This window comes from Cyclopterus lumpus, chromosome 9 (genome assembly GCF_009769545.1).
Source record: "Cyclopterus lumpus isolate fCycLum1 chromosome 9, fCycLum1.pri, whole genome shotgun sequence".
NCBI lineage: Eukaryota > Metazoa > Chordata > Actinopteri > Perciformes > Cyclopteridae > Cyclopterus > Cyclopterus lumpus.
In genome coordinates, this window is record NC_046974.1 from 212,632 (window position 1) to 236,726 (window position 24,095).

Genomic DNA, 24,095 nt, shown 5'->3' on the forward strand with positions numbered 1-24,095 from the left:
GTAGACTCACAGACAGGTGGACTCACAGAGACAGGTAGACTCACAGAGACAGGTAGACTCACAGACAGGTAGACTCACAGAGACAAGTAGACTCACAGACAGGTAGACTCACAGAGACAGGTAGACTCACAGAGACAGGTAGACTCACAGAGACAAGTAGACTCACAGACAGGTAGACTCACAGACAGGTGGACTCACAGAGACAGGTAGACTCACAGACAGGTAGACTCACAGAGACAAGTAGACTCACAGACAGGTAGACTCACAGAGACAGGTAGACTCACAGAGACAGGTAGACTCACAGAGACAGGTAGACTCACAGACAGGTAGACTCACAGACAGGTAGACTCACAGAGACAAGTAGACTCACAGAGACAGGTAGACTCACAGAGACAGGTAGACTCACACAGACAGGTAGACTCACAGACAGGTAGACTCACAGACAGGTAGACTCACAGAGACAGGTAGACTCACAGACAGGTAGACGCACAGACAGGTAGACGCACAGATAGGTAGACTCACAGAGACAAGTAGACTCACAGACAGGTAGACTCACAGAGACAGGTAGACTCACAGAGACAGGTAGACTCACAGACAGGTAGACTCACAGAGACAGGTAGACTCACAGACAGGTAGACTCACAGAGACAGGTAGACTCACACAGACAGGTAGACTCACAGAGACAGGTAGACTCACAGAGACAGGTAGACTCACAGACAGGTAGACTCACAGAGACAGGTAGACTCACACAGACAGGTAGACTCACAGAGACAGGTAGACTCACACAGACAAGTAGACTCACAGACAGGTAGACTCACAGACAGGTAGACTCACATACAGGTAGACTCACAGACAGGTAGACTCACATACAGGTAGACTCACAGACAGGTAGACTCACAGACAGGTAGACTCACACAGACAGGTAGACTCACAGACAGGTAGACTCACAGAGACAGGTAGACTCACAGAGACAGGTAGTCACACAGACAGGTAGACTTTCAGAGACCAGTAGACTTTCAGAGACAGGTACAGACAGGTAGACTCACACAGACAGGTAGACTTTCAGAGACCAGTAGACTTTCAGAGACAGGTACAGACAGGTAGACTCACACAGACAGGTAGATGAGCTGTGGGTCGATGACTTCTCATGCTGTAAGACAACTAACCTGTCTGTCTGTGCATCTGTCTGCGTGTTTAACACCTTAATAGCATCAACAGATTATCACCTGTCTCACTCTCACTCACACACAGAGACAGACACACAGGTCAAAGGTTAAGCAACAGGTTCTTTATTGGAGAGAAAGCTGGCAGCTGATTGGTCAGCTCAACAGAAGATAAGCCAACATACAGTCATGTGATCAAAACAACCGTCCAACGGGCCATAGGGCGGGGAGCACGGTTACCATGGCAGCGAGGACAAGCTGCAGTGTTAAAGTGACAGCGTGACATTTTAACGTCTGAGATCGATACTATTAGCAGTGTAAGCATTCCTCATTCAAACCAAAGGGTTGTGTTAGCTTGGAGCTAACCTATGATGTCCGTCATGATATTGATTGATTCTTTTTTAAATAGAATTGAAGTGATCACCGATCATTGTGGTGATCAGCTGGGGGAGATGATCGATATTTGCATAGATACTGAATGTGACAATAGTGCAAGAAAACAGCTGGAAACACAGAACTTTGAAAAGGTTGTAGTTATATCTTATCTCCATCTCAATATTCAGACAATATCTCACATGTTCATGAGACGGGAGGAGAACATGGAGGAGCTCAGGGTTCCTACGACCTGGTGGGTCCTCCTCCTCTCCTCTTCCTCGTCCTCAAACACAGGAGGAGGAGAGGAAAAGGAGGAGCAGGGAGCTGTGTGACATCTTGGGGGTGCTCAACAGCTCTGACTGTTTAACATGTCAAAGAAGAAGAGAAACTATACTGACTGGAACTAGTGTGTGTGTGTGTGTGTGTCTTTTTGCCTCTATCTTAATTTTGTTCTCACTAAATACTGTTTTAAAGACTCCTGATCAGCTTTGATTCCTTATTCCTCCAAACTTGCCTCAGCAAGGACAGACATCTCAGAGAGGTTTGTGGGACATGTGGGGACAGACGTCTCAAAGAGGTTTGTGGGACATGTGGGGACAAACGTCTCAAAGAGGTTTGTGGGACATGTGGGGACAGACATCTCAAAGAGGTTTGTGGGACATGTGGGGACAGACATCTCAAAGAGGTTTGTGGGACATGTGGGGACAGACATCTCAAAGAGGTTTGTGGGACATGTGGGGACAGACATCTCAAAGAGGTTTGTGGGACATGTGGGGACAGACGTCTCAAAGAGGTTTGTGGGACATGTGGGGACAGACGTCTCAAAGAGGTTTGTGGGACATGTGGGGACAGACATCTCAAAGAGGTTTGTGGGACATGTGGGGACAGACATCTCAAAGAGGTTTGTGGGACATGTGGGGACAGACATCTCAAAGAGGTTTGTGGGACATGTGGGGACAGACGTCACAAAGTGGTTTGTGGGGACATATAGGGACAGACGTCACAGAGGTTTGTGGGACATGTGGGGACAGACGTCTCAAAGAGGTTTGTGGGACATGTGGGGACAGACGTCACAAAGTGGTTTGTGGGGACATATAGGGACAGACGTCACAGAGGTTTGTGGGACATGTGGGGACATACATCTCAAAGAGGTTTGTGGGACATGTGGGGACAAACGTCTCAAAGAGGTTTGTGGGACATGTGGGGACAAACGTCTCAAAGAGGTTTGTGGGACATGTGGGGACAAACGTCTCAAAGAGGTTTGTGGGACATGTGGGGACAGATGTCAGAGGTTTGTGGGGACAGGCGTCTCACAGAGTTAGGGTTATGATTTCTCGTCAGATCGGGTTAATTAATTCTGGATTTAAATACTTTTGTAATAAATTTAAATTAATATTTTTAAATACATGGTCAGGTCGTCGGGATGTTTGGACCAATCAGCTGCCAGACATCTCTGTGAGCGTGGAGGAAGAGGAATCAAAGAGTCTCGTTTAACGCCCTAATAAGGTGTTGTCCCCTCCCACTCCAGCAGGTACTGGACCGTCCCCTGAGCAGTGACCCGACGAGCCAACACCTGGTACCTCTCCCCATTGGTCAGTCGGCCCGCCACTCCAAAATATGAGGAGATGGAGGAGTGGAGGTGGGAGGAGTCTGAGGGGATCTGAGAGGAGTCAGACAGGAAGTGGGAGGCGTCTGTTGTCAGGTGGTTCATAGCTTCTGGGTCTCCCAGCATCCCAGAAGGCTCTTCCCCCCCCTCGCTGCGACTGGCCCACTGACTGTAGCTGTTGCTAGGCAACTTCCTCTTCCTGCTGCCCAACCGCCTTCTGAGGACACAAAGGTCAAAGGTCAGAGACATTCTGCAGGCCAGACGGCACTTGACAGTTTTAGGGAAGATCCTAACGCGACAGAGCAATATTAAGCCCTGCCTACAAATAAGGGGAACTAAGTCCTTATATAGGGATGAAGATAGAGGATGAAGATGGAGGATGAAAGATCAAAATGGAGGATGAAGATGGTGCATAAAGATGGAGGATGAAGATGGAGGAGGAAAATGGGGGATGAAGCTGGAGGATGAATATGGTGGATGAATATGGTGTATGAAGATAGAGGATGAAGATGGATGATGGGTTTGTTAGCTGCTGGGTTACCTGAAGTGATAGGAGGCGCTGGTCGTAGCAGACCCTGACGTGGAGGCATCAGTAGAGTCCTGATCGATACTGACCGATCTACTGGAGCCACTGACAAAGAACATCAGTAATTATGTTGATATTCTCAGGAAGTGATTAATGGTTTATTGATGGATTATTGATCTATCTCACCTCTTGAGGCTCTGCAGTTCGTCCAGGGTGAAGTCAAAAATGTTTGCCATGTGATGGTTGGACGTCCAACTGCAGGACAGCTTGTTCTACACACACAGTTTAGTCTTGTTTAGGAAAAACAACCAACAGCAGAAAGTAGAGGTAGAACCGGAGTGCTAAAGTCTTACATTAGGAATCGCATCTTCTAGGAGCCACTTGGACTTCCTCTTCCTCCTCTCAGCTGAAGCACTGCTAACACACACACAGACACACACACATTCTGGTTTTAAGACTACTTCTTGGTTTTAGGACTACACACTGGACTACCTCTTGGTTTTAGGACTACACACTGGACAACCCCTTGGTTTTAGGACTACTCACTGGACAACCCCTTGGTTTTAGGACTACACACTGGACAATCCCTTGGTTTTAGGACTACTCACTGGACAACCCCTTGGTTTTAGGACTACTCACTGGACAACCCCTTGTTTTTGGGACTACTCACTGGACAACCCCTTGTTTTTGGGACTACTCACTGGACAACCCCTTGGTTTTAGGACTACCCAATGGACAACCCTTTGGTCTTAGGACTACTCACTGGATAACCCCTTGTTTTTGGGACTACTCACTGGACAACCCCTTGTTTTTGGGACTACTCATTGGACAACCCCTTGTTTTTGGGACTACTCACTGGACAACCCCTTGGTTTTGGGACTACCCAATGGACAACCCTTTGGTTTTTGGGACTACCCAATGGACAACCCTTTGGTCTTAGGACTACTCACTGGACAACCCCTTGGTTTTGGGACTACTCACTGGACAACCCCTTGGTTTTAGGACTACCCAATGGACAACCCTTTGGTCTTAGGACTACTCACTGGACAACCCTTTGGTTTTTGGGACTACCCAATGGACAACCCTTTGGTCTTAGGACTACTCACTGGACAACCCCTTGGTTTTGGGACTACTCACTGGACAACCCCTTGGTTTTAGGACTACCCAATGGACAACCCTTTGGTCTTAGGACTACTCACTGGACAACCCCTTGTTTTTGGGACTACTCACTGGACAACCCCTTGTTTTTGGGACTACTCACTGGACAACCCCTTGTTTTTGGGACTACTCACTGGACAACCCCTTGGTTTTGGGACTACCCAATGGACAACCCTTTGGTTTTTGGGACTACCCAATGGACAACCCTTTGGTCTTAGGACTACTCACTGGACAACCCCTTGGTTTTGGGACTACCCAATGGACAACCCTTTGGTTTTTGGGACTACCCAATGGACAACCCTTTGGTCTTAGGACTACTCACTGGACAACCCCTTGGTTTTAGGACTACTCACTGGACAACCCCTTGTTTTTGGGACTACTCACTGGACAACCCCTTGGTTTTAAGACTACCCACTGGACAACCCCTAGGACTACTCACTGGACAACCCCTTGGTTTTAGGACTGCTCACTGAACAACCCCTTGGTGTTAGGACTACAAACTGGACTACCCTTTGTCTTACGAACTACAAACTGGACTAACTTTTGTCTTTAGAACTACAAATTGGACTACCCCCTGATTTTAGGACTACCCCTTGGTTTTAGGACTACTCACTGGACAACCCCTTGGTTTAAAAAAACAAAAGAAATGTGCCAAAACATTTGGTAATCTACAAACTGGACTAACTGCTAAAAACTGACCTGATAATAAGATACAGTCACCAGGTAAATAGTCAGAAATCACGATGGTCTAGTTTTGTGCTAGAAGGTGCAATCGAGCCAGGATGGACTATTTACTAATGCATCCCTGGTTTTAAAACCACAAACTAGATTACCTCCTGCATTCCAGACAACTTGGAGGTCAGAATTGTCAAAACTCAAAGGGTTCCAGGTCCAAATGTAAACAAAAACATGGCCAACTGTGACAAACTGATGTTTCTTGTGGTAGTGTCCACAGACATAAACTGGGCAAACAGTCAAAGGGTAAAGGAGAACTACCTGTTCCTGACCACGCCTTTCTTATGACCTTGCCCTCCGTCATTCTGAGCGTGCTCAGGAAATAGTTTGGAGGGGGGGTTTGGAGGGACTCTAGTCCTCAGACGAAAGATGCATTTCCTCTTCTTTATCTCTTTTCCACACAGAAACCTCAACACAAGCACACTCATTAATACATATGAACAATAATATTTTTGGTAAAGGTAGGAGTTGTAGGAAGTATTTATTTCTGTGATTCTTACTTGCTCTTGTATTTATTCAGAGCATCCAGCAGGTGCTGCCCCCTCTCTGACGGAGGAGTGTTGGACAGCTAAACAAAAAACAGGCATGTTAAATTCATGATTAAATAGCCTTGTTCAGTCTGGTTCAGTTTGTTTCAAGTTTAGATTAGCTTAGTCTGATCCAGGTCTAGTTTAGCACAGTCTGATCCAGGTCTAGTTTAGCGCAGTCTGGTCCAGATCTAGTTTCGCACAGTCTGGTCCAGGTTTAGTTGAGCACAGTCTGGACCAGGTTTAGTTAAGCACAGTCTGGTCCAGGTTTAGTTGAGCATAGTTTGGTTGAGCAGTCTGGTCCAGGTTTAGCTGAGCACAGTCTTGTCCAGGTTTAGTTTAGCAGTCTGGTCCAGGTTTAGTTTAGTAAAGTCTGGTCCAGGTTTAGTTGAGCACAGTCTGGTCCAGGTTTAGTTTAGTAAAGTCTGGTCCAGGTTTAGTTAAGCTTTGGCTGGTCCAGGTCTAGTTTAGCACAGCCTGGTCCAGGTTTAGTTTAGCAGTCTGGTCCAGGTTTAGTTTAGTAAAGTCTGGTCCAGGTTTAGTTGAGCACAGTCTGGTCCAGGTTTAGTTTAGTAAAGTCTGGTCCAGGTTTAGTTTAGTAAAGTCTGGTCCAGGTTTAGTTAAGCTTTGTCTGGTCCAGGTCTAGTTGAGCACAGTCTTGTCCAGGTTTAGTTTAGCAGTCTGGTCCAGGTTTAGTTTAGTAAAGTCTGGTCCAGGTTTAGTTGAGCACAGTCTGGTCCAGGTTTAGTTTAGCACAGTCTGGTCCAGGTTTAGTTGAGCACAGTCTGGTCCAGGTTTAGTTGAGCACAGTCTGGTCCAGGTTAAGTTGAGCAGTCTGGTCCAGGTTTAGTTAAGCACAGTCTGGACCAGGTTTAGTTAAGCACAGTCTGGTCCAGGTTTAGTTGAGCATAGTTTGGTTGAGCAGTCTGGTCCAGGTTTAGCTGAGCACAGTCTTGTCCAGGTTTAGTTTAGCAGTCTGGTCCAGGTTTAGTTTAGTAAAGTCTGGTCCAGGTTTAGTTGAGCACAGTCTGGTCCAGGTTTAGTTTAGTAAAGTCTGGTCCAGGTTTAGTTAAGCTTTGTCTGGTCCAGGTCTAGTTTAGCACAGTCTGGTCCAGGTTTAGTTGAGCACAGTCTGGTACAGGTTTAGTTGAGCACAGTCTGGTCCAGGTTTAGTTGAGCACAGTCTGGTCCAGGTTTAGTTTAGTAAAGTCTGGTCCAGGTTTAGTTTAGTAAAGTCTGGTCCAGGTTTAGTTAAGCTTTGTCTGGTCCAGGTCTAGTTGAGCACAGTCTGGTCCAGGTTTAGTTTAGTAAAGTCTGGTCCAGGTTTAGTTAAGCTTTGTCTGGTCCAGGTCTAGTTGAGCACAGTCTGGTCCAGGTTTGGTTGAGCACAGTCTGGTCCAGGTTTAGTTGAGCACAGTCTGGTCCAGGTTTAGTTTAGTAAAGTCTGGTCCAGGTTTAGTTAAGCTTTGTCTGGTCCAGGTCTAGTTGAGCACAGTCTGGTCCAGGTTTAGTTTAGTAAAGTCTGGTCCAGGTTTAGTTAAGCTTTGTCTGGTCCAGGTCTAGTTGAGCACAGTCTGGTCCAGGTTTAGTTTAGTAAAGTCTGGTCCAGGTTTAGTTAAGCTTTGTCTGGTCCAGGTCTAGTTGAGCACAGTCTGGTCCAGGTTTAGTTGAGCACAGTCTGGTCCAGGTTTAGTTGAGCACAGTCTGGTCCAGGTTTAGTTGAGCACAGTCTGGTCCAGGTTTAGTTGAGCACAGTCTGGTCCAGGTTAAGTTGAGCACAGTCTGGTACCTTCCCGAGCTGTAAGTGTTCCCAGTTTGCAGACACTAAGGCGAGAATCTCGTCCAGCTCAAAGTATTTCTTCTTGCTGCTGACTGACAGGTTGTAGAGAACCAGGTGAACCAGATCGACCCACCGCAAAGAAAGACGGCGGACGTACTCGGATCCTTTATTACACACCGAACACAGGAAGAGGTAAAACCTGAGGAGGAGGTAAGAGATCATGAAACACCATCTTACCACATACAGAGGAGGAAAGGAAGAGGTGCTATCTCACCTGTCTCCAAACATCATGGACTCCTGCAGACACTGAGTGCAGGCTTCATGGAACCACTGCTGACACCTGAAGCACTGCAGCATCTTCAGGTACCACCTGCAGACACAACACAGGTGAGTCTGGTGAGAGCGATCACCACTGATGTCTCAGTGAGTGTGTGTGTCTCTGATTGGTCAGTCTTACTCTCCGGGGCCTCCACAGTAACAGTAACACTGTTGCTGATTGGTTCGGTGTTGGGAGTCCCAGTCCAGAGAGTCCAGGTCGTACAGCAACACCTGCTTCATGGCTGACAGAGCTTTGGCTATTGGACCTTTCTTTAGAGCGCCCCCTTTCTGAGGCAAGGAGAGACACACAGGTAGTCAGACAAGTATTCATTAGATGTTATACTGTGGACATCTCATCATCTGTACTGTGTGTATACCCGGACAGCCAAAGCGAAGACACAACGTCGACAGAACCAGGGACTGAGACTGATGCTGCCCTCTACAGGAGGGACATGGCACTGCTGGTGGAAACCTGAAGGACAGCCAGAGAGACCGGGAAACATTATTATTATTAAAGCCCGGTTTCTACTGTCCCCTCAAACAAGACAAACTAAAGCCCTGTTTCTACTGTCCCCTCAAACAAGACAAACTAAAGCCCTGTTTCTACTGTCCCCTCAAACAAGGACAAACTAAAGCCCTGTTTCTACTGTCCCTCAAACACAACAAACTAAAGCCCTGTTTCTCCTGTCCCTCAAACACAACAAACTAAAGCCCTGTTTCTGCTGTCCATCAAACACAAGGACAAACTAAAGCCCTGTTTCTGCTGTCCATCAAACACAAGGACAAACTAAAGCCCTGTTTCTACTGTCCCCTCAAACAAGACAAACTAAAGCCCTGTTTCTGCTGTCCATCAAACACAAGGACAAACTAAAGCCCTGTTTCTACTGTCCATCAAACACAAGGACAAACTAAAGCCCTGTTTCTACTGTCCCTTCAAACACAAGGACAAACTAAAGCCCTGTTTCTGCTGTCCATCAAACACAAGGACAAACTAAAGCCCTGTTTCTACTGTCCCTTCAAACACAAGGACAAACTAAAGCCCTGTTTCTACTGTCCCATCAAACACAAGGACAAACTAAAGCCCTGTTTCTACTGTCCCTTCAAACACAAGGACAAACTAAAGTCTTGTTTCTACTGTCCCTTAAAGACAAGGACAAACTAAAGCCCTGTTTTACTGTCCCTCAAACACAAGAACAAACTAAAGCCCTGTTTCTACTGTCCCTTAAAAAACAAGAACAAACTAAAGCCCTGTTTCTACTGTCCCTTAAAAAACAAGAACAAACTAAAGCCCTGTTTCTACTGTCCCTTAAAACACAAGGACAAACTAAAGCCCTGTTTCTACTGTCCCTTCAAACACAAGAACAAACTAAAGCCCTGTTTCTACTGTCCCTTCAAACACAAGAACAAACTAAAGCCCTGTTTCTACTGTCCCTTCAAACACAAGGACAAACTAAAGCCCTGTTTCTACTGTCCCTTAAAGACAAGGACAAACTAAAGCCCTGTTTTACTGTCCCTCAAACACAAGAACAAACTAAAGCCCTGTTTCTACTGTCCCTTAAAAAACAAGAACAAACTAAAGCCCTGTTTCTACTGTCCCTTAAAAAACAAGAACAAACTAAAGCCTTGTTTCTACTGTCCCTCAAACACAAGAACAAACTAAAGCCCTGTTTCTACTGTCCCTTAAAAAACAAGAACAAACTAAAGCCCTGTTTCTACTGTCCTGTAAAACACAAGGACAAACTAAAGCCGTTTCTACTGTCCCTTCAAACACAAGGACAAACTAAAGCCCTGTTTCTACTGTCCCTTCAAACACAAGGACAAAGTAAAGCCCCGTTTCTACTGTCCCTTAAAGACAAGGACAAACTAAAGCCCTGTTTCTACTGCCCCTTCAAACAGAGGGACAAACTAAAATCTTGTTTCTACTGTCCCTTTAAACCCAAGGACAAACTAAAGTATTGTTTCTACTGTCCCGTTAAACAAGGACAAACTAAAGCCCTGTTTCTACTGTCCCTTCAAACACAAGGACAAACTAAAGCCCTGTTTCTACTGTCCCTTCAAACACAAGGACAAACTAAAGCCTTGTTTCTACTGTCCCTTAAAACACAATAACAAACTAAAGCCCTGTTTCTACTGTCCCTTCAAACACAAGAACAAACTAAAGCCTTGTTTCTACTGTCCCTTAAAACACAAGGACAAACTAAAGCCCTGTTTCTACTGTCCCTTCAAACACAAGAACAAACTAAAGCCCTGTTTCTACTGTCCCATCAAACACAAGGACAAACTAAAGCCCTGTTTCTACTGTCCCTTCAAACACAAGAAAAAACTAAAGCCCTGTTTCTACTGTCCCTTCAAACACAAGGACAAACTAAAGCCCTGTTTCTACTGTCCCTTCAAACACAAGAACAAACTAAAGCCCTGTTTCTACTGTCCCTTCAAACACAAGGACAAACTAAAGCCTTGTTTCTACTGTCCCTCAAACACAAGAACAAACTAAAGCCCTGTTTCTACTGTCCCTTCAAACACAAGGACAAACTAAAGCCCTGTTTCTACTGTCCCTCAAACACAAGGACAAACTAAAGCCCTGTTTCTACTGTCCCTTAAAACACAAGAACAAACTAAAGCCCTGTTTCTACTGTCCCTTCAAACACAAGGACAAACTAAAGCCCTGTTTCTACTGTCCCTTAAAACACAAGAACAAACTAAAGCCCTGTTTCTACTGTCCCTTAAAACACAAGAACAAACTAAAGCCCTGTTTCTACTGTCCCTTCAAACACAAGGACAAACTAAAGCCCTGTTTCTACTGTCCCTCAAACACAAGGACAAACTAAAGCCCTGTTTCTACTGTCCCTTAAAACACAAGAACAAACTAAAGCCCTGTTTCTACTGTCCCTTCAAACACAAGAACAAACTAAAGCCCTGTTTCTACTGTCCCTTCAAACACAAGGACAAACTAAAGCCCTGTTTCTACTGTCCCTTCAAACACAAGAAAAAACTAAAGCCCTGTTTCTACTGTCCCTTCAAACACAAGAACAAACTAAAGCCCTGTTTCTACTGTCCCTTCAAACACAAGAACAAACTAAAGCCCTGTTTCTACTGTCCCTTCAAACACAAGAACAAACTAAAGCCCTGTTTCTACTGTCCCTTCAAACACAAGAACAAACTAAAGCCCTGTTTCTACTGTCCCTTAAAACACAAGGACAAACTAAAGCCCTGTTTCTACTGTCCCTTCAAACACAAGAACAAACTAAAGCCCTGTTTCTACTGTCCCTTCAAACACAAGAACAAACTAAAGCCCTGTTTCTACTGTCCCTTCAAACACAAGGACAAACTAAAGCCCTGTTTCTACTGTCCCTTCAAACACAAGAACAAACTAAAGCCCTGTTTCTACTGTCCCTTCAAACACAAGAACAAACTAAAGCCCTGTTTCTACTGTCCCTTCAAACACAAGGACAAACTAAAGCCCTGTTTCTACTGTCCCTTCAAACACAAGGACAAACTAAAGCCCTGTTTCTACTGTCCCTTCAAACACAAGAACAAACTAAAGCCCTGTTTCTACTGTCCCTTCAAACACAAGGACAAACTAAAGCCCTGTTTCTACTGTCCCTTCAAACACAAGGACAAACTAAAGCCCTCTCTCAATTGTCCCCATTGTGCTTGAAACAGTTGACTAGATTAACCTGATGCCTGTCTCACTTACCGATGCCACACTTCCCACAGATGAGGATCTGGTTGTTGGGATTTGATTGGCTGTCAGAGTTTGGCTCCGCCTCCTGGCACACAGAGCAGCGAGGCTCCTCCCCCGGCACTCCAGCTACAACGTATTTGGACAGGATTGTGATTGACAGTCATAGTAAAGAGACACATCGGACGCACACAAACAGCATGATAGTCTCTCTCTCAACCTGTCGGTCTCTGACCATGTTGATGTCTCTCTTTATGTACCTGTCTGTCTCTGACCATGTTGATGTCTCTCTTTCTGTACCTGTCTGTCTCTGGCCATGTTGATGTCTCTCTTTCTGTACCTGTCTGTCTCTGACCATGTCGATGTCTCTCTTTCTGTACCTGTCTGTCTCTGACCATGTTGATGTCTCTCTTTATGTACCTGTCTGTCTCTGACCATGTTGATGTCTCTCTTTCTGTACCTGTCTGTCTCTGGCCATGTTGATGTCTCTCTTTCTGTACCTGTCTGTCTCTGACCATGTTGATGTCTCTCTTTATGTACCTGTCTGTCTCTGACCATGTTGATGTCTCTCTTTATGTACCTGTCTGTCTCTGACCATATTGATGTCTCTCTTTATGTACCTGTCTGTCTCTGACCATGTTGATGTCTCTCTTTATGTACCTGTCTGTCTCTGGCCATGTTGATGTCTCTCTTTATGTACCTGTCTGTCTCTGACCATGTTGATGTCTCTCTTTCTGTACCTGTCTGTCTCTGGCCATGTTGATGTCTCTCTTTATGTACCTGTCTGTCTCTGACCATGTTGATGTCTCTCTTTCTGTACCTGTCTGTCTCTTACGATGTTGATGTCTTTCTTTATGTACCTGTCTGTCTCTGGCCATGTTGATGTCTCTCTTTATGTACCTGTCTGTCTCTGACAATTTGATGTCTCTCTTTCTGTACCTGTCTGCCTCTGACCATGTTGATGTCTCTCTTTCTGTACCTGTCTGTCTCTTACGATGTTGATGTCTCTCTTTATGTACCTGTCTGTCTCTGGCCATGTTGATGTCTCTCTTTCTGTACCTGTCTGTCTCTTACGATGTTGATTTCTCTCTTTATGTACCTGTCTGTCTCTGACAATGTTGATGTCTCTCTTTCTGTACCTGTCTGTCTCTGACCATGTTGATGTCTCTCTTTATGTACCTGTCTGTCTCTGACAATGTTGATGTCTCTCTTTCTGTACCTGTCTGCCTCTGACCATGTTGATGTCTCTCTTTCTGTACCTGTCTGTCTCTTACGATGTTGATGTCTCTCTTTCTGTACCTGTCTGTCTCTGACCATGTTGATGTCTCTCTTTCTGTACCTGTCTGTCTCTTACGATGTTGATGTCTCTCTTTATGTACCTGTCTGTCTCTGACCATGTTGATGTCTCTCTTTCTGTACCTGTCTGTCTCTGGCCATGTTGATGTCTCTCTTTCTGTACCTGTCTGTCTCTTACGATGTTGATGTCTCTCTTTATGTACCTGTCTGTCTCTGACCATGTCGATGTCTCTCTTTCTGTACCTGTCTGTCTCTGGCCATGTTGATGTCTCTCTTTCTGTACCTGTCTGTCTCTGACCATGTTGATGTCTCTCTTTATGTACCTGTCTGTCTCTGGCCATGTTGATGTCTCTCTTTCTGTACCTGTCTGTCTCTGACCATGTTGATGTCTCTCTTTATGTACCTGTCTGTCTCTGGCCATGTTGATGTCTCTCTTTCTGTACCTGTCTGTCTCTGACCATGTTGATGTCTCTCTTTATGTACCTGTCTGTCTCTGGCCATGTTGATGTCTCTCTTTCTGTACCTGTCTGTCTCTGGCCATGTTGATGTCTCTCTTTCTGTACCTGTCTGTCTCTGACCATGTTGATGTCTCTCTTTATGTACCTGTCTGTCTCTGGCCATGTTGATGTCTCTCTTTCTGTACCTGTCTGCCTCTGGCCATGTTGATGTCTCTCTCTCTCTCTCTCTCTAACGGTCTCCTGTCTGTCTCTCACCATGTTGATGTTGATGTCTGTCTCTCTCTATCTCTCTCTCTCTACCCGTCTGTCTCTCACCATGTTGGATGTCCTTACAGAGGACCCAGAACTTGGAGTTGTCCTCAAACGTGACAAAGCAGCTCTGCCGGGGAGGGCTCACCTGACCACCAATAAGACCACAGAGATTTAAAACCAACCAATCAGAGATCAACACCAACCAATGAACAAAGAGTGTACTTCTATGTGTCTTACCCTCTGTATCTTGCCCAAGTAGTAGAGTCCATCTGACCAATGACACAGGACGAACTGTCCAACATTTAGACTGGACTCCGGCCCCTCTCCCGGGCTCCGCCCTCTCCGACATACTTCGCCCTCTTGAGTTACCTGAGGCTCAATACCACAGAAGGCTTCAATCAGGTCCTCAAACATCCTGCAGAGAGAAAGACAGGTAGAAAGAGAGACAGACAGACAGAGTCAGACACATGAACTGCATAATCATTGTTTCTTGTTTGAAATACTAACCTTTATTGCAAATAGGTTGTTTTGGTCAAAGGTTCCTGAACGTATAACTAATCCTTGTTCTACATATTTGGATTTGGGAAGCTGTATATGTTTTGTCTTGTGTGGCGTGGACTTTGACGTTGGCGGACACTTTGGATTATGCCAAATATTATTATTATTATTATTACTATCTAATAACCACCAAAATAAACAATGCTTTTATTTTACAGCTGCCAAACTGGATGAAGTGAACTGTGTCAATATTATTTATGTGAAATATACATGAAACCTATTTGGAAAAAAAGACAGATGGTTGGTGATAGAGAGTCAGACAGCCAGACATCGACAGACAGACAGACAGACAGTCAGACAGACAGAGAGACAGACAGATAGAGAGTCAGACAGAGAGACAGAGAGCCAGACAGAGACAGACAGATAGATAGACAGACAGAGAGACAGAGAGACAGACAGACAGACAGATAGAGAGTCAGACAGACAGACATCGACAGACAGACAGTCAGACAGAGAGACAGACAGACAGAGACAGGCAGATAGAGAGTCAGACAGACAGACAGACAGAGAGACAGAGAGACAGACAGACAGACAGACAGATAGAGAGTCAGACAGACAGACATCGACAGACAGTCAGACAGAGAGACAGACAGACAGAGACAGGCAGATAGAGTCAGACAGACAGACAGACAGACAGACAGACAGACAGACAAACAGACAGAGAGACAGACAGATAGATAGATAGACAGACAGAGACAGGTAGACAAAGATAGACAGACAGACAGATAGAGAGTCAGACAGACAGACAGACAGGCAAACAGACAGAGAGACAGACAGATAGATAGATAGATAGACAGACAGAGACAGGTAGACAAAGATAGACTGGCAGACAGATAGTCAGACAGACAGACAGATAGAGAGTCAGACAGACAGACATCGACAGACAGACAGTCAGACAGAGAGACAGACAGACAGAGACAGGCAGATAGAGAGTCAGACAGACAGAGAGACAGACAGACAGAGAGACAGACAGACAGACAGACAGACAGATAGAGAGTCAGACAGACAGACATCGACAGACAGTCAGACAGAGAGACAGACAGACAGAGACAGGCAGATAGAGTCAGACAGACAGACAGACAGACAGACAGATAGATAGAGACAGGTAGACAAAGATAGACAGACAGACAGATAGAGAGTCAGACAGACAGACAGACAGGCAAACAGACAGAGAGACAGACAGATAGATAGATAGATAGATAGACAGACAGAGACAGGTAGACAAAGATAGACTGGCAGACAGATAGAGAGTCAGACAGACAGAGACAGGCAGATAGAGAGTCAGACAGACAGACAGACAGACAGACAGGCCTCTCTCTGATACATCGTCAGTTAGACAGGTTGTGGCTGTGATTAATTTCTGAACCGTCATTTATCAGAACCGAGACTCACAGTTTAACCGACTAACCACCTGATGCACACACACACACGCACACACATATGTGTATATAACTACATATACACCACAGTATATGTATGTAAATATATATAACACAATATATATGTATATATATAACCCAGTATATATGTATACAAGTATATATAATTCAGTATATATGTATATAAATATACATAACACAGTATATAAGTATATATAAGCCAGTAGATGTATGCATATAAGTAACGCTGTATAATAACACAGTATGTATATAGCTAAGTAAACACAGTATACATGTATACAAGTACATATATATAACACAGTATATGTATACAAGTACACAAAACACAGTATATGTGTATATAAGCACATATATAACACAGTATATGTGTATATAAGCACATATAAAACACAGTACACATGTATATAAGTACATATAACACAGTACACATGTACATATAACACAGTATACATGTATAGAAGTACATATATAACACAGTATACATGTATATAAGTACATATATAACACAGTATACATGTATATAAGTACATATAACACAGTATACATGTATATAAGTACATATATAACACAGTATACATGTATAGAAGTACATATAACACAGTATACATGTATATAAGTACATATATAACACAGTATACATGTATATAAGTACATATATAACACAGTATACATGTATATAAGTACATATAACACAGTATACATTTATATAAGTACATATATAACACAGTATACATGTATATAAGTACATATATAACACAGTATACATGTATATAAGTACATATATAACACAGTATACATGTATAGAAGTACATATAACACAGTATACATGTATATAAGTACATATATAACACAGTATACATGTATATAAGTACATATATAACACAGTATACATGTATATAAGTACATATAACACAGTATACATGTATATAAGTACATATATAACACAGTATACATGTATATAAGTACATATATAACACAGTACACATGTATAGAAGTACATATATAACACAGTATACATGTATATAAGTACATATAACACAGTATACATGTATAGAAGTATATATAACACAGTACACATGTATAGAAGTATACATATAACACAGTATACATGTATAGAAGTATATATAACACAGTATACATGTATATAAGTACATATATAACACAGTGTACATGTATATAAGTACATATATAACACAGTATACATGTATAGAAGTATATATAACACAGTATACATGTATATAAGTACATATATAACACAGTATACATGTATATAAGTACATATAACACAGTATACATGTATAGAAGTACATATATAACACAGTATACATGTATATAAGTACATATATAACAGTGTACATGTATATAAGTACATATATAACACAGTATACATGTATAGAAGTATATATATAACACAGTATACATGTATATAAGTACATATATAACACAGTATACATGTATATAAGTACATATATAACACAGTGTACATGTATATAAGTACATATATAACACAGTATACATGTATATAAGTATATATAACACAGTGTACATGTATATAAGTACATATATAACACAGTGTACATGTATAGAAGTACATATATAACACAGTGTACATGTATATAAGTATACATATAACACAGTATACATGTATAGAAGTATATATAACACAGTATACATGTATAGAAGTATATATATATACATGTATAGAAGTATATATATACATGTATACATGTATATAAGTACATGTACACATGTATATATGTACTTATATACATGTATACATGTATATAAGTACATATATACATGTATATATGTATACATGTATATAAGTACATGTATATAAGTACATATATACATGTATATAAGTACATATATACATGTATATAAGTACATGTATATAAGTACATATATACATGTATATAAGTACATGTATATAAGTACATGTATACATGTATATAAGTACATGTATATAAGTACATGTATACATGTATATAAGTACATGTATACATGTATATAAGTACATGTATACATGTATATAAGTACATGTATATAAGTACATGTATACATGTATATAAGTACATGTATATAAGTACATATATACATGTATATAAGTACATGTATATAAGTACATGTATACATGTATATAAGTACATGTATACATGTATATAAGTACATGTATATAAGTACATGTATACATGTATATAAGTACATGTATACATGTATATAAGTACATGTATACATGTATATAAGTACATGTATATAAGTACATGTATACATGTATATAAGTACATGTATACATGTATATAAGTACATGTATACATGTATATAAGTACATGTATACATGTATATAAGTACATGTATACATGTATATAAGTACATGTATATAAGTACATGTATACATGTACTTATATACATGTATACATGTATATAAGTACATATATACATGTATATAAGTACATGTATATAAGTACATGTATACATGTATATAAGTACATGTATACATGTATATAAGTACATGTATATAAGTACATGTATACATGTATATAAGTACATGTATATAAGTACATATATACATGTATATAAGTACATGTATATAAGTACATGTATACATGTATATAAGTACATATATATAAGTACATGTATACATGTATATAAGTACATATATATAAGTACATGTATACATGTATATAAGTACATGTATACATGTATATAAGTACATGTATACATGTATATAAGTACATGTATACATGTATATAAGTACATGTATACATGTATATAAGTACATGTATATAAGTACATGTATACATGTATATAAGTACATGTATACATGTATATAAGTACATGTATACATGTATATAAGTACATGTATACATGTATATAAGTACATGTATATAAGTACATGTATACATGTATATAAGTACATGTATATAAGTACATATATACATGTATATAAGTACATGTATACATGTATATAAGTACATGTATACATGTATATAAGTACATGTATATATATACATGTATATAAGTACATGTATACATGTATATAAGTACATGTATACATGTATATAAGTACATGTATATAAGTACATGTATACATGTATATAAGTACATGTATACATGTATATAAGTACATGTGTACATGTATATAAGTACATGTATACATGTATATAAGTACATATATACATGTATATAAGTACATGTATACATGTATATAAGTACATGTATACATGTATATAAGTACATGTATATAAGTACATGTATACATGTATATAAGTACATGTATATATATACATGTATATAAGTACATGTATACATGTATATAAGTACATATATACATGTATATAAGTACATGTATACATGTATATAAGTACATGTATACATGTATATAAGTACATGTATACATGTATATAAGTACATGTATATAAGTACATGTATACATGTATATAAGTACATGTATATATATACATGTATATAAGTACATGTATACATGTATATAAGTACATATATACATGTATATAAGTACATATATACATGTATATAAGTACATGTATACATGTATATAAGTACATGTATACATGTATATAAGTACATGTATACATGTATATAAGTACATGTATACATGTATATAAGTACATGTATATAAGTACATGTATATAAGTACATGTATACATGTATATAAGTACATGTATATAAGTACATGTATATAAGTACATGTATACATGTATATAAGTACATGTATATAAGTACATGTATACATGTATATAAGTACATGTATACATGTATATAAGTACATTTAAGAGGTAAAACGTTAACTTTCACGAACGGAGCTCTAATACTGAAGCTGTCTTACGTCCTCTGGTCCGGTATGTGTCCTCCGGTCCTCTGAGCCACAGACAGGTTGTCCTCAAGTCTGTGTCTCCGTGTCTCCGTGTCTCACTCTCTCTCTCACTCTCTCACTCCCTCTCTCACTCTCTCTCTCTCTCTTTCTCCGTTTTCGTGGCGCTAAACTTCAAACTTCGACCATCGCCATTTTTTCTTTTTCCCGCGAATCACAGGAGGAGGTTTTTCCTTATTTGCATACCGGCGTCATTTGCGTCATCAGCGTAGTCACGCACGACGTCATCACGTCAGCACCAGGAAGGACCGCCCCTTTCAGAACTTCATCAACGTTTTAACAGAGTTTATCGGGTAAACTTTGATCTTTTATTTTGAAAGGACCGTCATTTAAACCACGTGGCTTGGCTTCTCGACTCATTTATATCATCGATCATCTTATTGGAATGACATTTTGTTCATAAAATTAAACTATGGGTTCTTCATGTGACGTGTAAAATATAACTATTAATTATAATAAAAATATTATATTATTATAATTATACATACATATATATATCAATATATATATATATATATCAATAAGTTAATAACCTTTATTGATCCACTGTATCATAAATATAATGACTTTTAATACAAGTTAATAACCTTTATTGATACATTGCATCATAAATATAATGAATGTTGTTACAAGTCCATAACCTTTATTGATCCATAATATCATAAATATAATGTAGGACTGTTAATTCAAGTCAATAACCATTATTGATCCATTGTACCTTAAATATGACTATTAATACAAGTCAATAACCTTTATTGATCCATTGTGTCATAAGTTAGAGCGTTCTTAAACTATGGGGAGGATTTATTCTTTGATCTTTCAGTTTGATAAACGTGAGCCTAGGTCTCATTCAATTAGGGATTATTGATCTGAGCTATGATCAGACAGAGAGGCGTCAGGTTTTACATTCACATCAATATGACTAGTTATTGATCAGAACACACAACCAACAGGAAACAGAGAAATACATTTCTTTCAGATAGAAGAACACATTTTCACAATTTATAAAACACACAGACAGACAGATGGGTTTTCTTTTCTGACGAAAATCGGGCAAAGTTTAGGGTCAGATGATCAGGAGTCAGGTTTAAGGGTCAGAGTTCAGGTGTCATATTTAAGTGTCAGGGGTCATATTTAGGATCAAATGATCAGGGGTCTTCAGAGGTCAGTCTTGGGGCCCAAAGATCAGGTTTAAGGGTCAGGGGAATGGTTTAAGGGTCAGAGGTCAACTTCAGGATCAAATGATCATGAGTCCGGTTTAGTATTAGGTCGTATCTTCATCTCAGTGAACCTGAGCGAGTACTGCCAGCCCGTCCAGCTAGACCACTCTACACCATCAGCATAGGAGGCGTGGCCTCCTCTCAGGTACTGCCCGTTTAGGTTAGAGGTGTGGCAGTTACGGTACCACCAAGCCCCCTGGTAGTAAGCTGCACAGTTGTTCTCTGACTGATCCTGGTCCCGGTCTTTGGTGGTGAACTGCATCCCAGAGTGCTTCAAGAGGGAGTCGCCTGGTGGACAGAAGAACACCTGGTAGCATTGTGTAGTGCTGTTGATAGCTGAATAGAACAGAACCAGTACTAGTATTCCTACCAGCGGTCCCTGAGTACTGGTCCACGTCCAGCGGGTATCCGTCTGCCTCAGGATTCACAGAGTCTCGACCAACGGAGAAATCCCAGTAAAGAGCAAACGCTGTGGCGTTGTCAAAGTCAGCCATATCGATCCGTAACTCATACCCACCTGATCTGGTGAGGGAGTACATCCTCTGGAGACCTGAGAGACAGGCAGAGAGACAGGCAGAGAGACAAACAGATATGTAATGTCAGCTTGGATGGCGAGGACCCTGGGAGAGACCACAGTGATCACCACCACCATCATATTCACTATCATTACCACCTGTAGAGCTATTCCTCTGCCTCCCTTAATGATAACGGTAGATGCAACAAATGTAATTCATTTGCTGGTTGGAGGCAGTTCTAAGTGGGTTAGATGCACGGCTCCGCACCATCGAAGCTCAGACGTTAGCTACGTTAGTTCTAGCTGGTCCGTCCCCGACCATAGCCGGTGCGGACCAGCTAGACGTAGCTTCTACTAGCTGTTCCCTAGCAGCTAACGTAGCTTCTACTAGCTGTTCCCTAGCAGCTATATGTAGCTTCTGCTAGCTGTTCCCTAGCAACCAGACGTAGCTTCTGCTAGCTGTTCCCTAGCAGCCACCGAGCAGCCGGATGGCTGGGTATCTGTTCAAAGGAATAGTAGGTCTAAACAGAAGCCAACTGAGCACCACCAACCTCTTCACGTTTCTAACCGGTTTTCAACCACTCTGGTTATAGGTAGCTCCATAGTCAGAAACGTGAAGATAGGGAAGCCAGGGACCAAAGTCATATGCATCCCGGGGGCCAGAGCGGGCGACATTGAATCTTGTTTAAAACTGCTGGCTAAAGATGAGCGTAGTTACAGTAAGATAATAATACACGCCGGCGGTAATGACTCCCGACCGCGGCGGTCGGAGGTCACTAAAATTAATGTGGAATCGGTGTGTACTTATGCCAAGACAATGTCGGACACCGTAGTTTTCTCTGGCCCTCTCCCCAATCTGATCAATGATGACATGTATAGCTGCATGTCGTCATTCAACCGCTGGTTGTCCAGGTGGTGCCCAGCAAACAATGTGGGAGGTCTTCCCACAGAACCCTCTTCTGTCAGACCATTACCTCATAACTTTTGAGTTTATACTCCCGGAGTGTACACCATTAGTCAAAAGTTTCTACACCAGATGTCTAACTGACAGTGCTGTAGCTACATTTAAAGAAGCGATTCCTTCTGCATTTGATTCAATACCACATCTCAATGTGACGGAGGACTCCTGTGCTAACTTTAGTCCGTCCCAGATTGATCATCTTGTCGATAATGCTACAGGCTCACTGAGAATGACACTAGACTCAATAGCCCCCTGAAGAAGACAGTGAGGCAAAGGAGGTTTGCTCCCTGGTAGAACCCTCAGACCCGCGACCTAAAGCAAACTTCACCAAAGCTTGAAAGCATATGGCGTTCCACCAATCTGGAAGAATCACGCTTAGTTTGGAGAGATAGTCTTAAAACATATAAAAAGGCTCTCCGTAATGCCAGAGCAGCCTATTACTCATCAGTAATAAAGAAAAATAAGAACAACCCCAGGTTTCTCTTTAGCACTGTAGCCAGGCTGACAGAGAGTCACAGCTCTGTGGAGCCGTGTATTCCTATAGACCTCAGTAGTAATGACTTCATGAACTTCTTCAATGAAAAGATTTGAACTATTAGAGGCAAGATTGATGATCTCTTGCCCTCAACTACTGCCGATCTGTCATCAAGAGGAGTGGCCTTGGAAACGGCTGTATGCCCTGGTGTATATTTGGATAGCTTTTCTCCCATTAACCTAGACCAATTGTCCTCAATGGTTTCTACTTCTAAACCGTCTACCTGTCTCTTAGACCCCATCCCAACGAGGCTGCTTAAAGACGTGTTGCCTTTAATTGGCACCTCTCTGCTGGATATTGTTAATGTGTCTTTGCTAACAGGCCATGTACCACATTCCTTCAAAGTAGCTGTAATTAAACCTCTCCTGAAAAAGCCCACTCTTAATCCAGAGGTGTTGGCTAACTACAGACCGATCTCTAACCTTTCCTTCCTCTCTAAGATCCTTGAGAAAGTAGTCGCACATCAGTTGTGTGACTTTCTACATCAGAATAGTTTATTTGAGGAGTTTCAGTCAGGATTTAGAAAACACCACAGAGACAGACCTCCTAATGCATCAGATAAAGGACTCATCTCCGTACTGATATTATTAGACCTTAGTGCTGATAAAGGACTCATCTCTGTACTGGTCTTGTTAGACCTTAGTGCTGATAAAGGACTCATCTCTGTACTTGTATTGTTAGACCTTAGTGCTGATAAAGGACAAATCTCTGTAGTGGTCTTGTTAGACCTTAGTACTGCGTTCGACACCATTGATCATGACATCCTATTACAGAGACTGGATCAGTCGATTGGCATTTCAGGTACCACACTAAGTTGGTTCAAATCCTATTTATCAGATCGATCTCAATTTGTATTTGAAAACGATGAAGCCTCGATGACCACCAACGTTAATCACGGAGTTCCACAAGGTTCTGTGCTTGGACCAATTTTATTTACCTTATATATGCTTCCTTTGGGCAACATTATCAGGAAACACTCCATAAACTTTAATTGTTATGCAAATGATACTCAATTATATCTATCGATCACACCAGAGGAGACCAACCAGCTCGCTAAAATTCAAGAATGTCTTAAAGACATAAAAACATGGATGACCTCCAACTTCCTGATGTTAAACTCAGACAAAACTGAAGTTATT

The 24,095-nt window shown here is 41.4% G+C and overlaps 1 protein-coding gene across 4 annotated transcripts; it reads right to left on the reverse strand.

Annotated features, from left to right (window-relative positions):
* Nucleotides 1-1,266: 1,266 nt before the first annotated feature.
* phf19 (PHD finger protein 19) lies at nt 1,267-19,884 on the reverse strand. Of its 4 annotated transcripts, none has more exons than XM_034541414.1 (14): nt 19,682-19,884; nt 14,114-14,291; nt 13,940-14,021; nt 11,886-11,999; nt 8,566-8,660; nt 8,328-8,476; nt 8,145-8,240; nt 7,880-8,069; nt 6,064-6,131; nt 5,825-5,971; nt 4,024-4,084; nt 3,857-3,942; nt 3,686-3,775; nt 1,267-3,361 (listed from the first exon to the last, which is right to left on the reverse strand). In XM_034541414.1, the coding sequence occupies exons 2-14, from the start codon at nt 14,288-14,290 to the stop codon at nt 3,037-3,039; spliced, it is 1,680 nt and encodes a 559-aa protein (XP_034397305.1). In that variant the 5' UTR covers nt 14,291; nt 19,682-19,884; the 3' UTR covers nt 1,267-3,036. The 4 variants fall into 4 exon arrangements, with proteins under 4 accessions (XP_034397305.1, XP_034397304.1, XP_034397308.1 ...); XM_034541413.1 differs by having other exon boundaries at nt 4,024-4,087; XM_034541417.1 differs by lacking the exon at nt 5,825-5,971.
* Nucleotides 19,885-24,095: the final 4,211 nt, after the last annotated feature.

What these genes read in the sequence shown, in the direction of transcription:
- phf19 (XM_034541413.1), bottom strand. Translation starts at nt 14,290, where the DNA reads ATGTTTGAGGACCTGATTGAAGCCTTCTGTGGTATTGAGCCTCAGGTA. An exon ending in TCCATGATGTTTGGAGACAG is followed by an intron (nt 8,070 to 8,144) that starts GTGAGATAGCAC and finishes CCTCCTCCTCAG; the next exon opens with GTTTTACCTCTTCCTGTGTT. An exon ending in GAACTGCAGAGCCTCAAGAG is followed by an intron (nt 3,776 to 3,856) that starts GTGAGATAGATC and finishes GTTCTTTGTCAG; the next exon opens with TGGCTCCAGTAGATCGGTCA.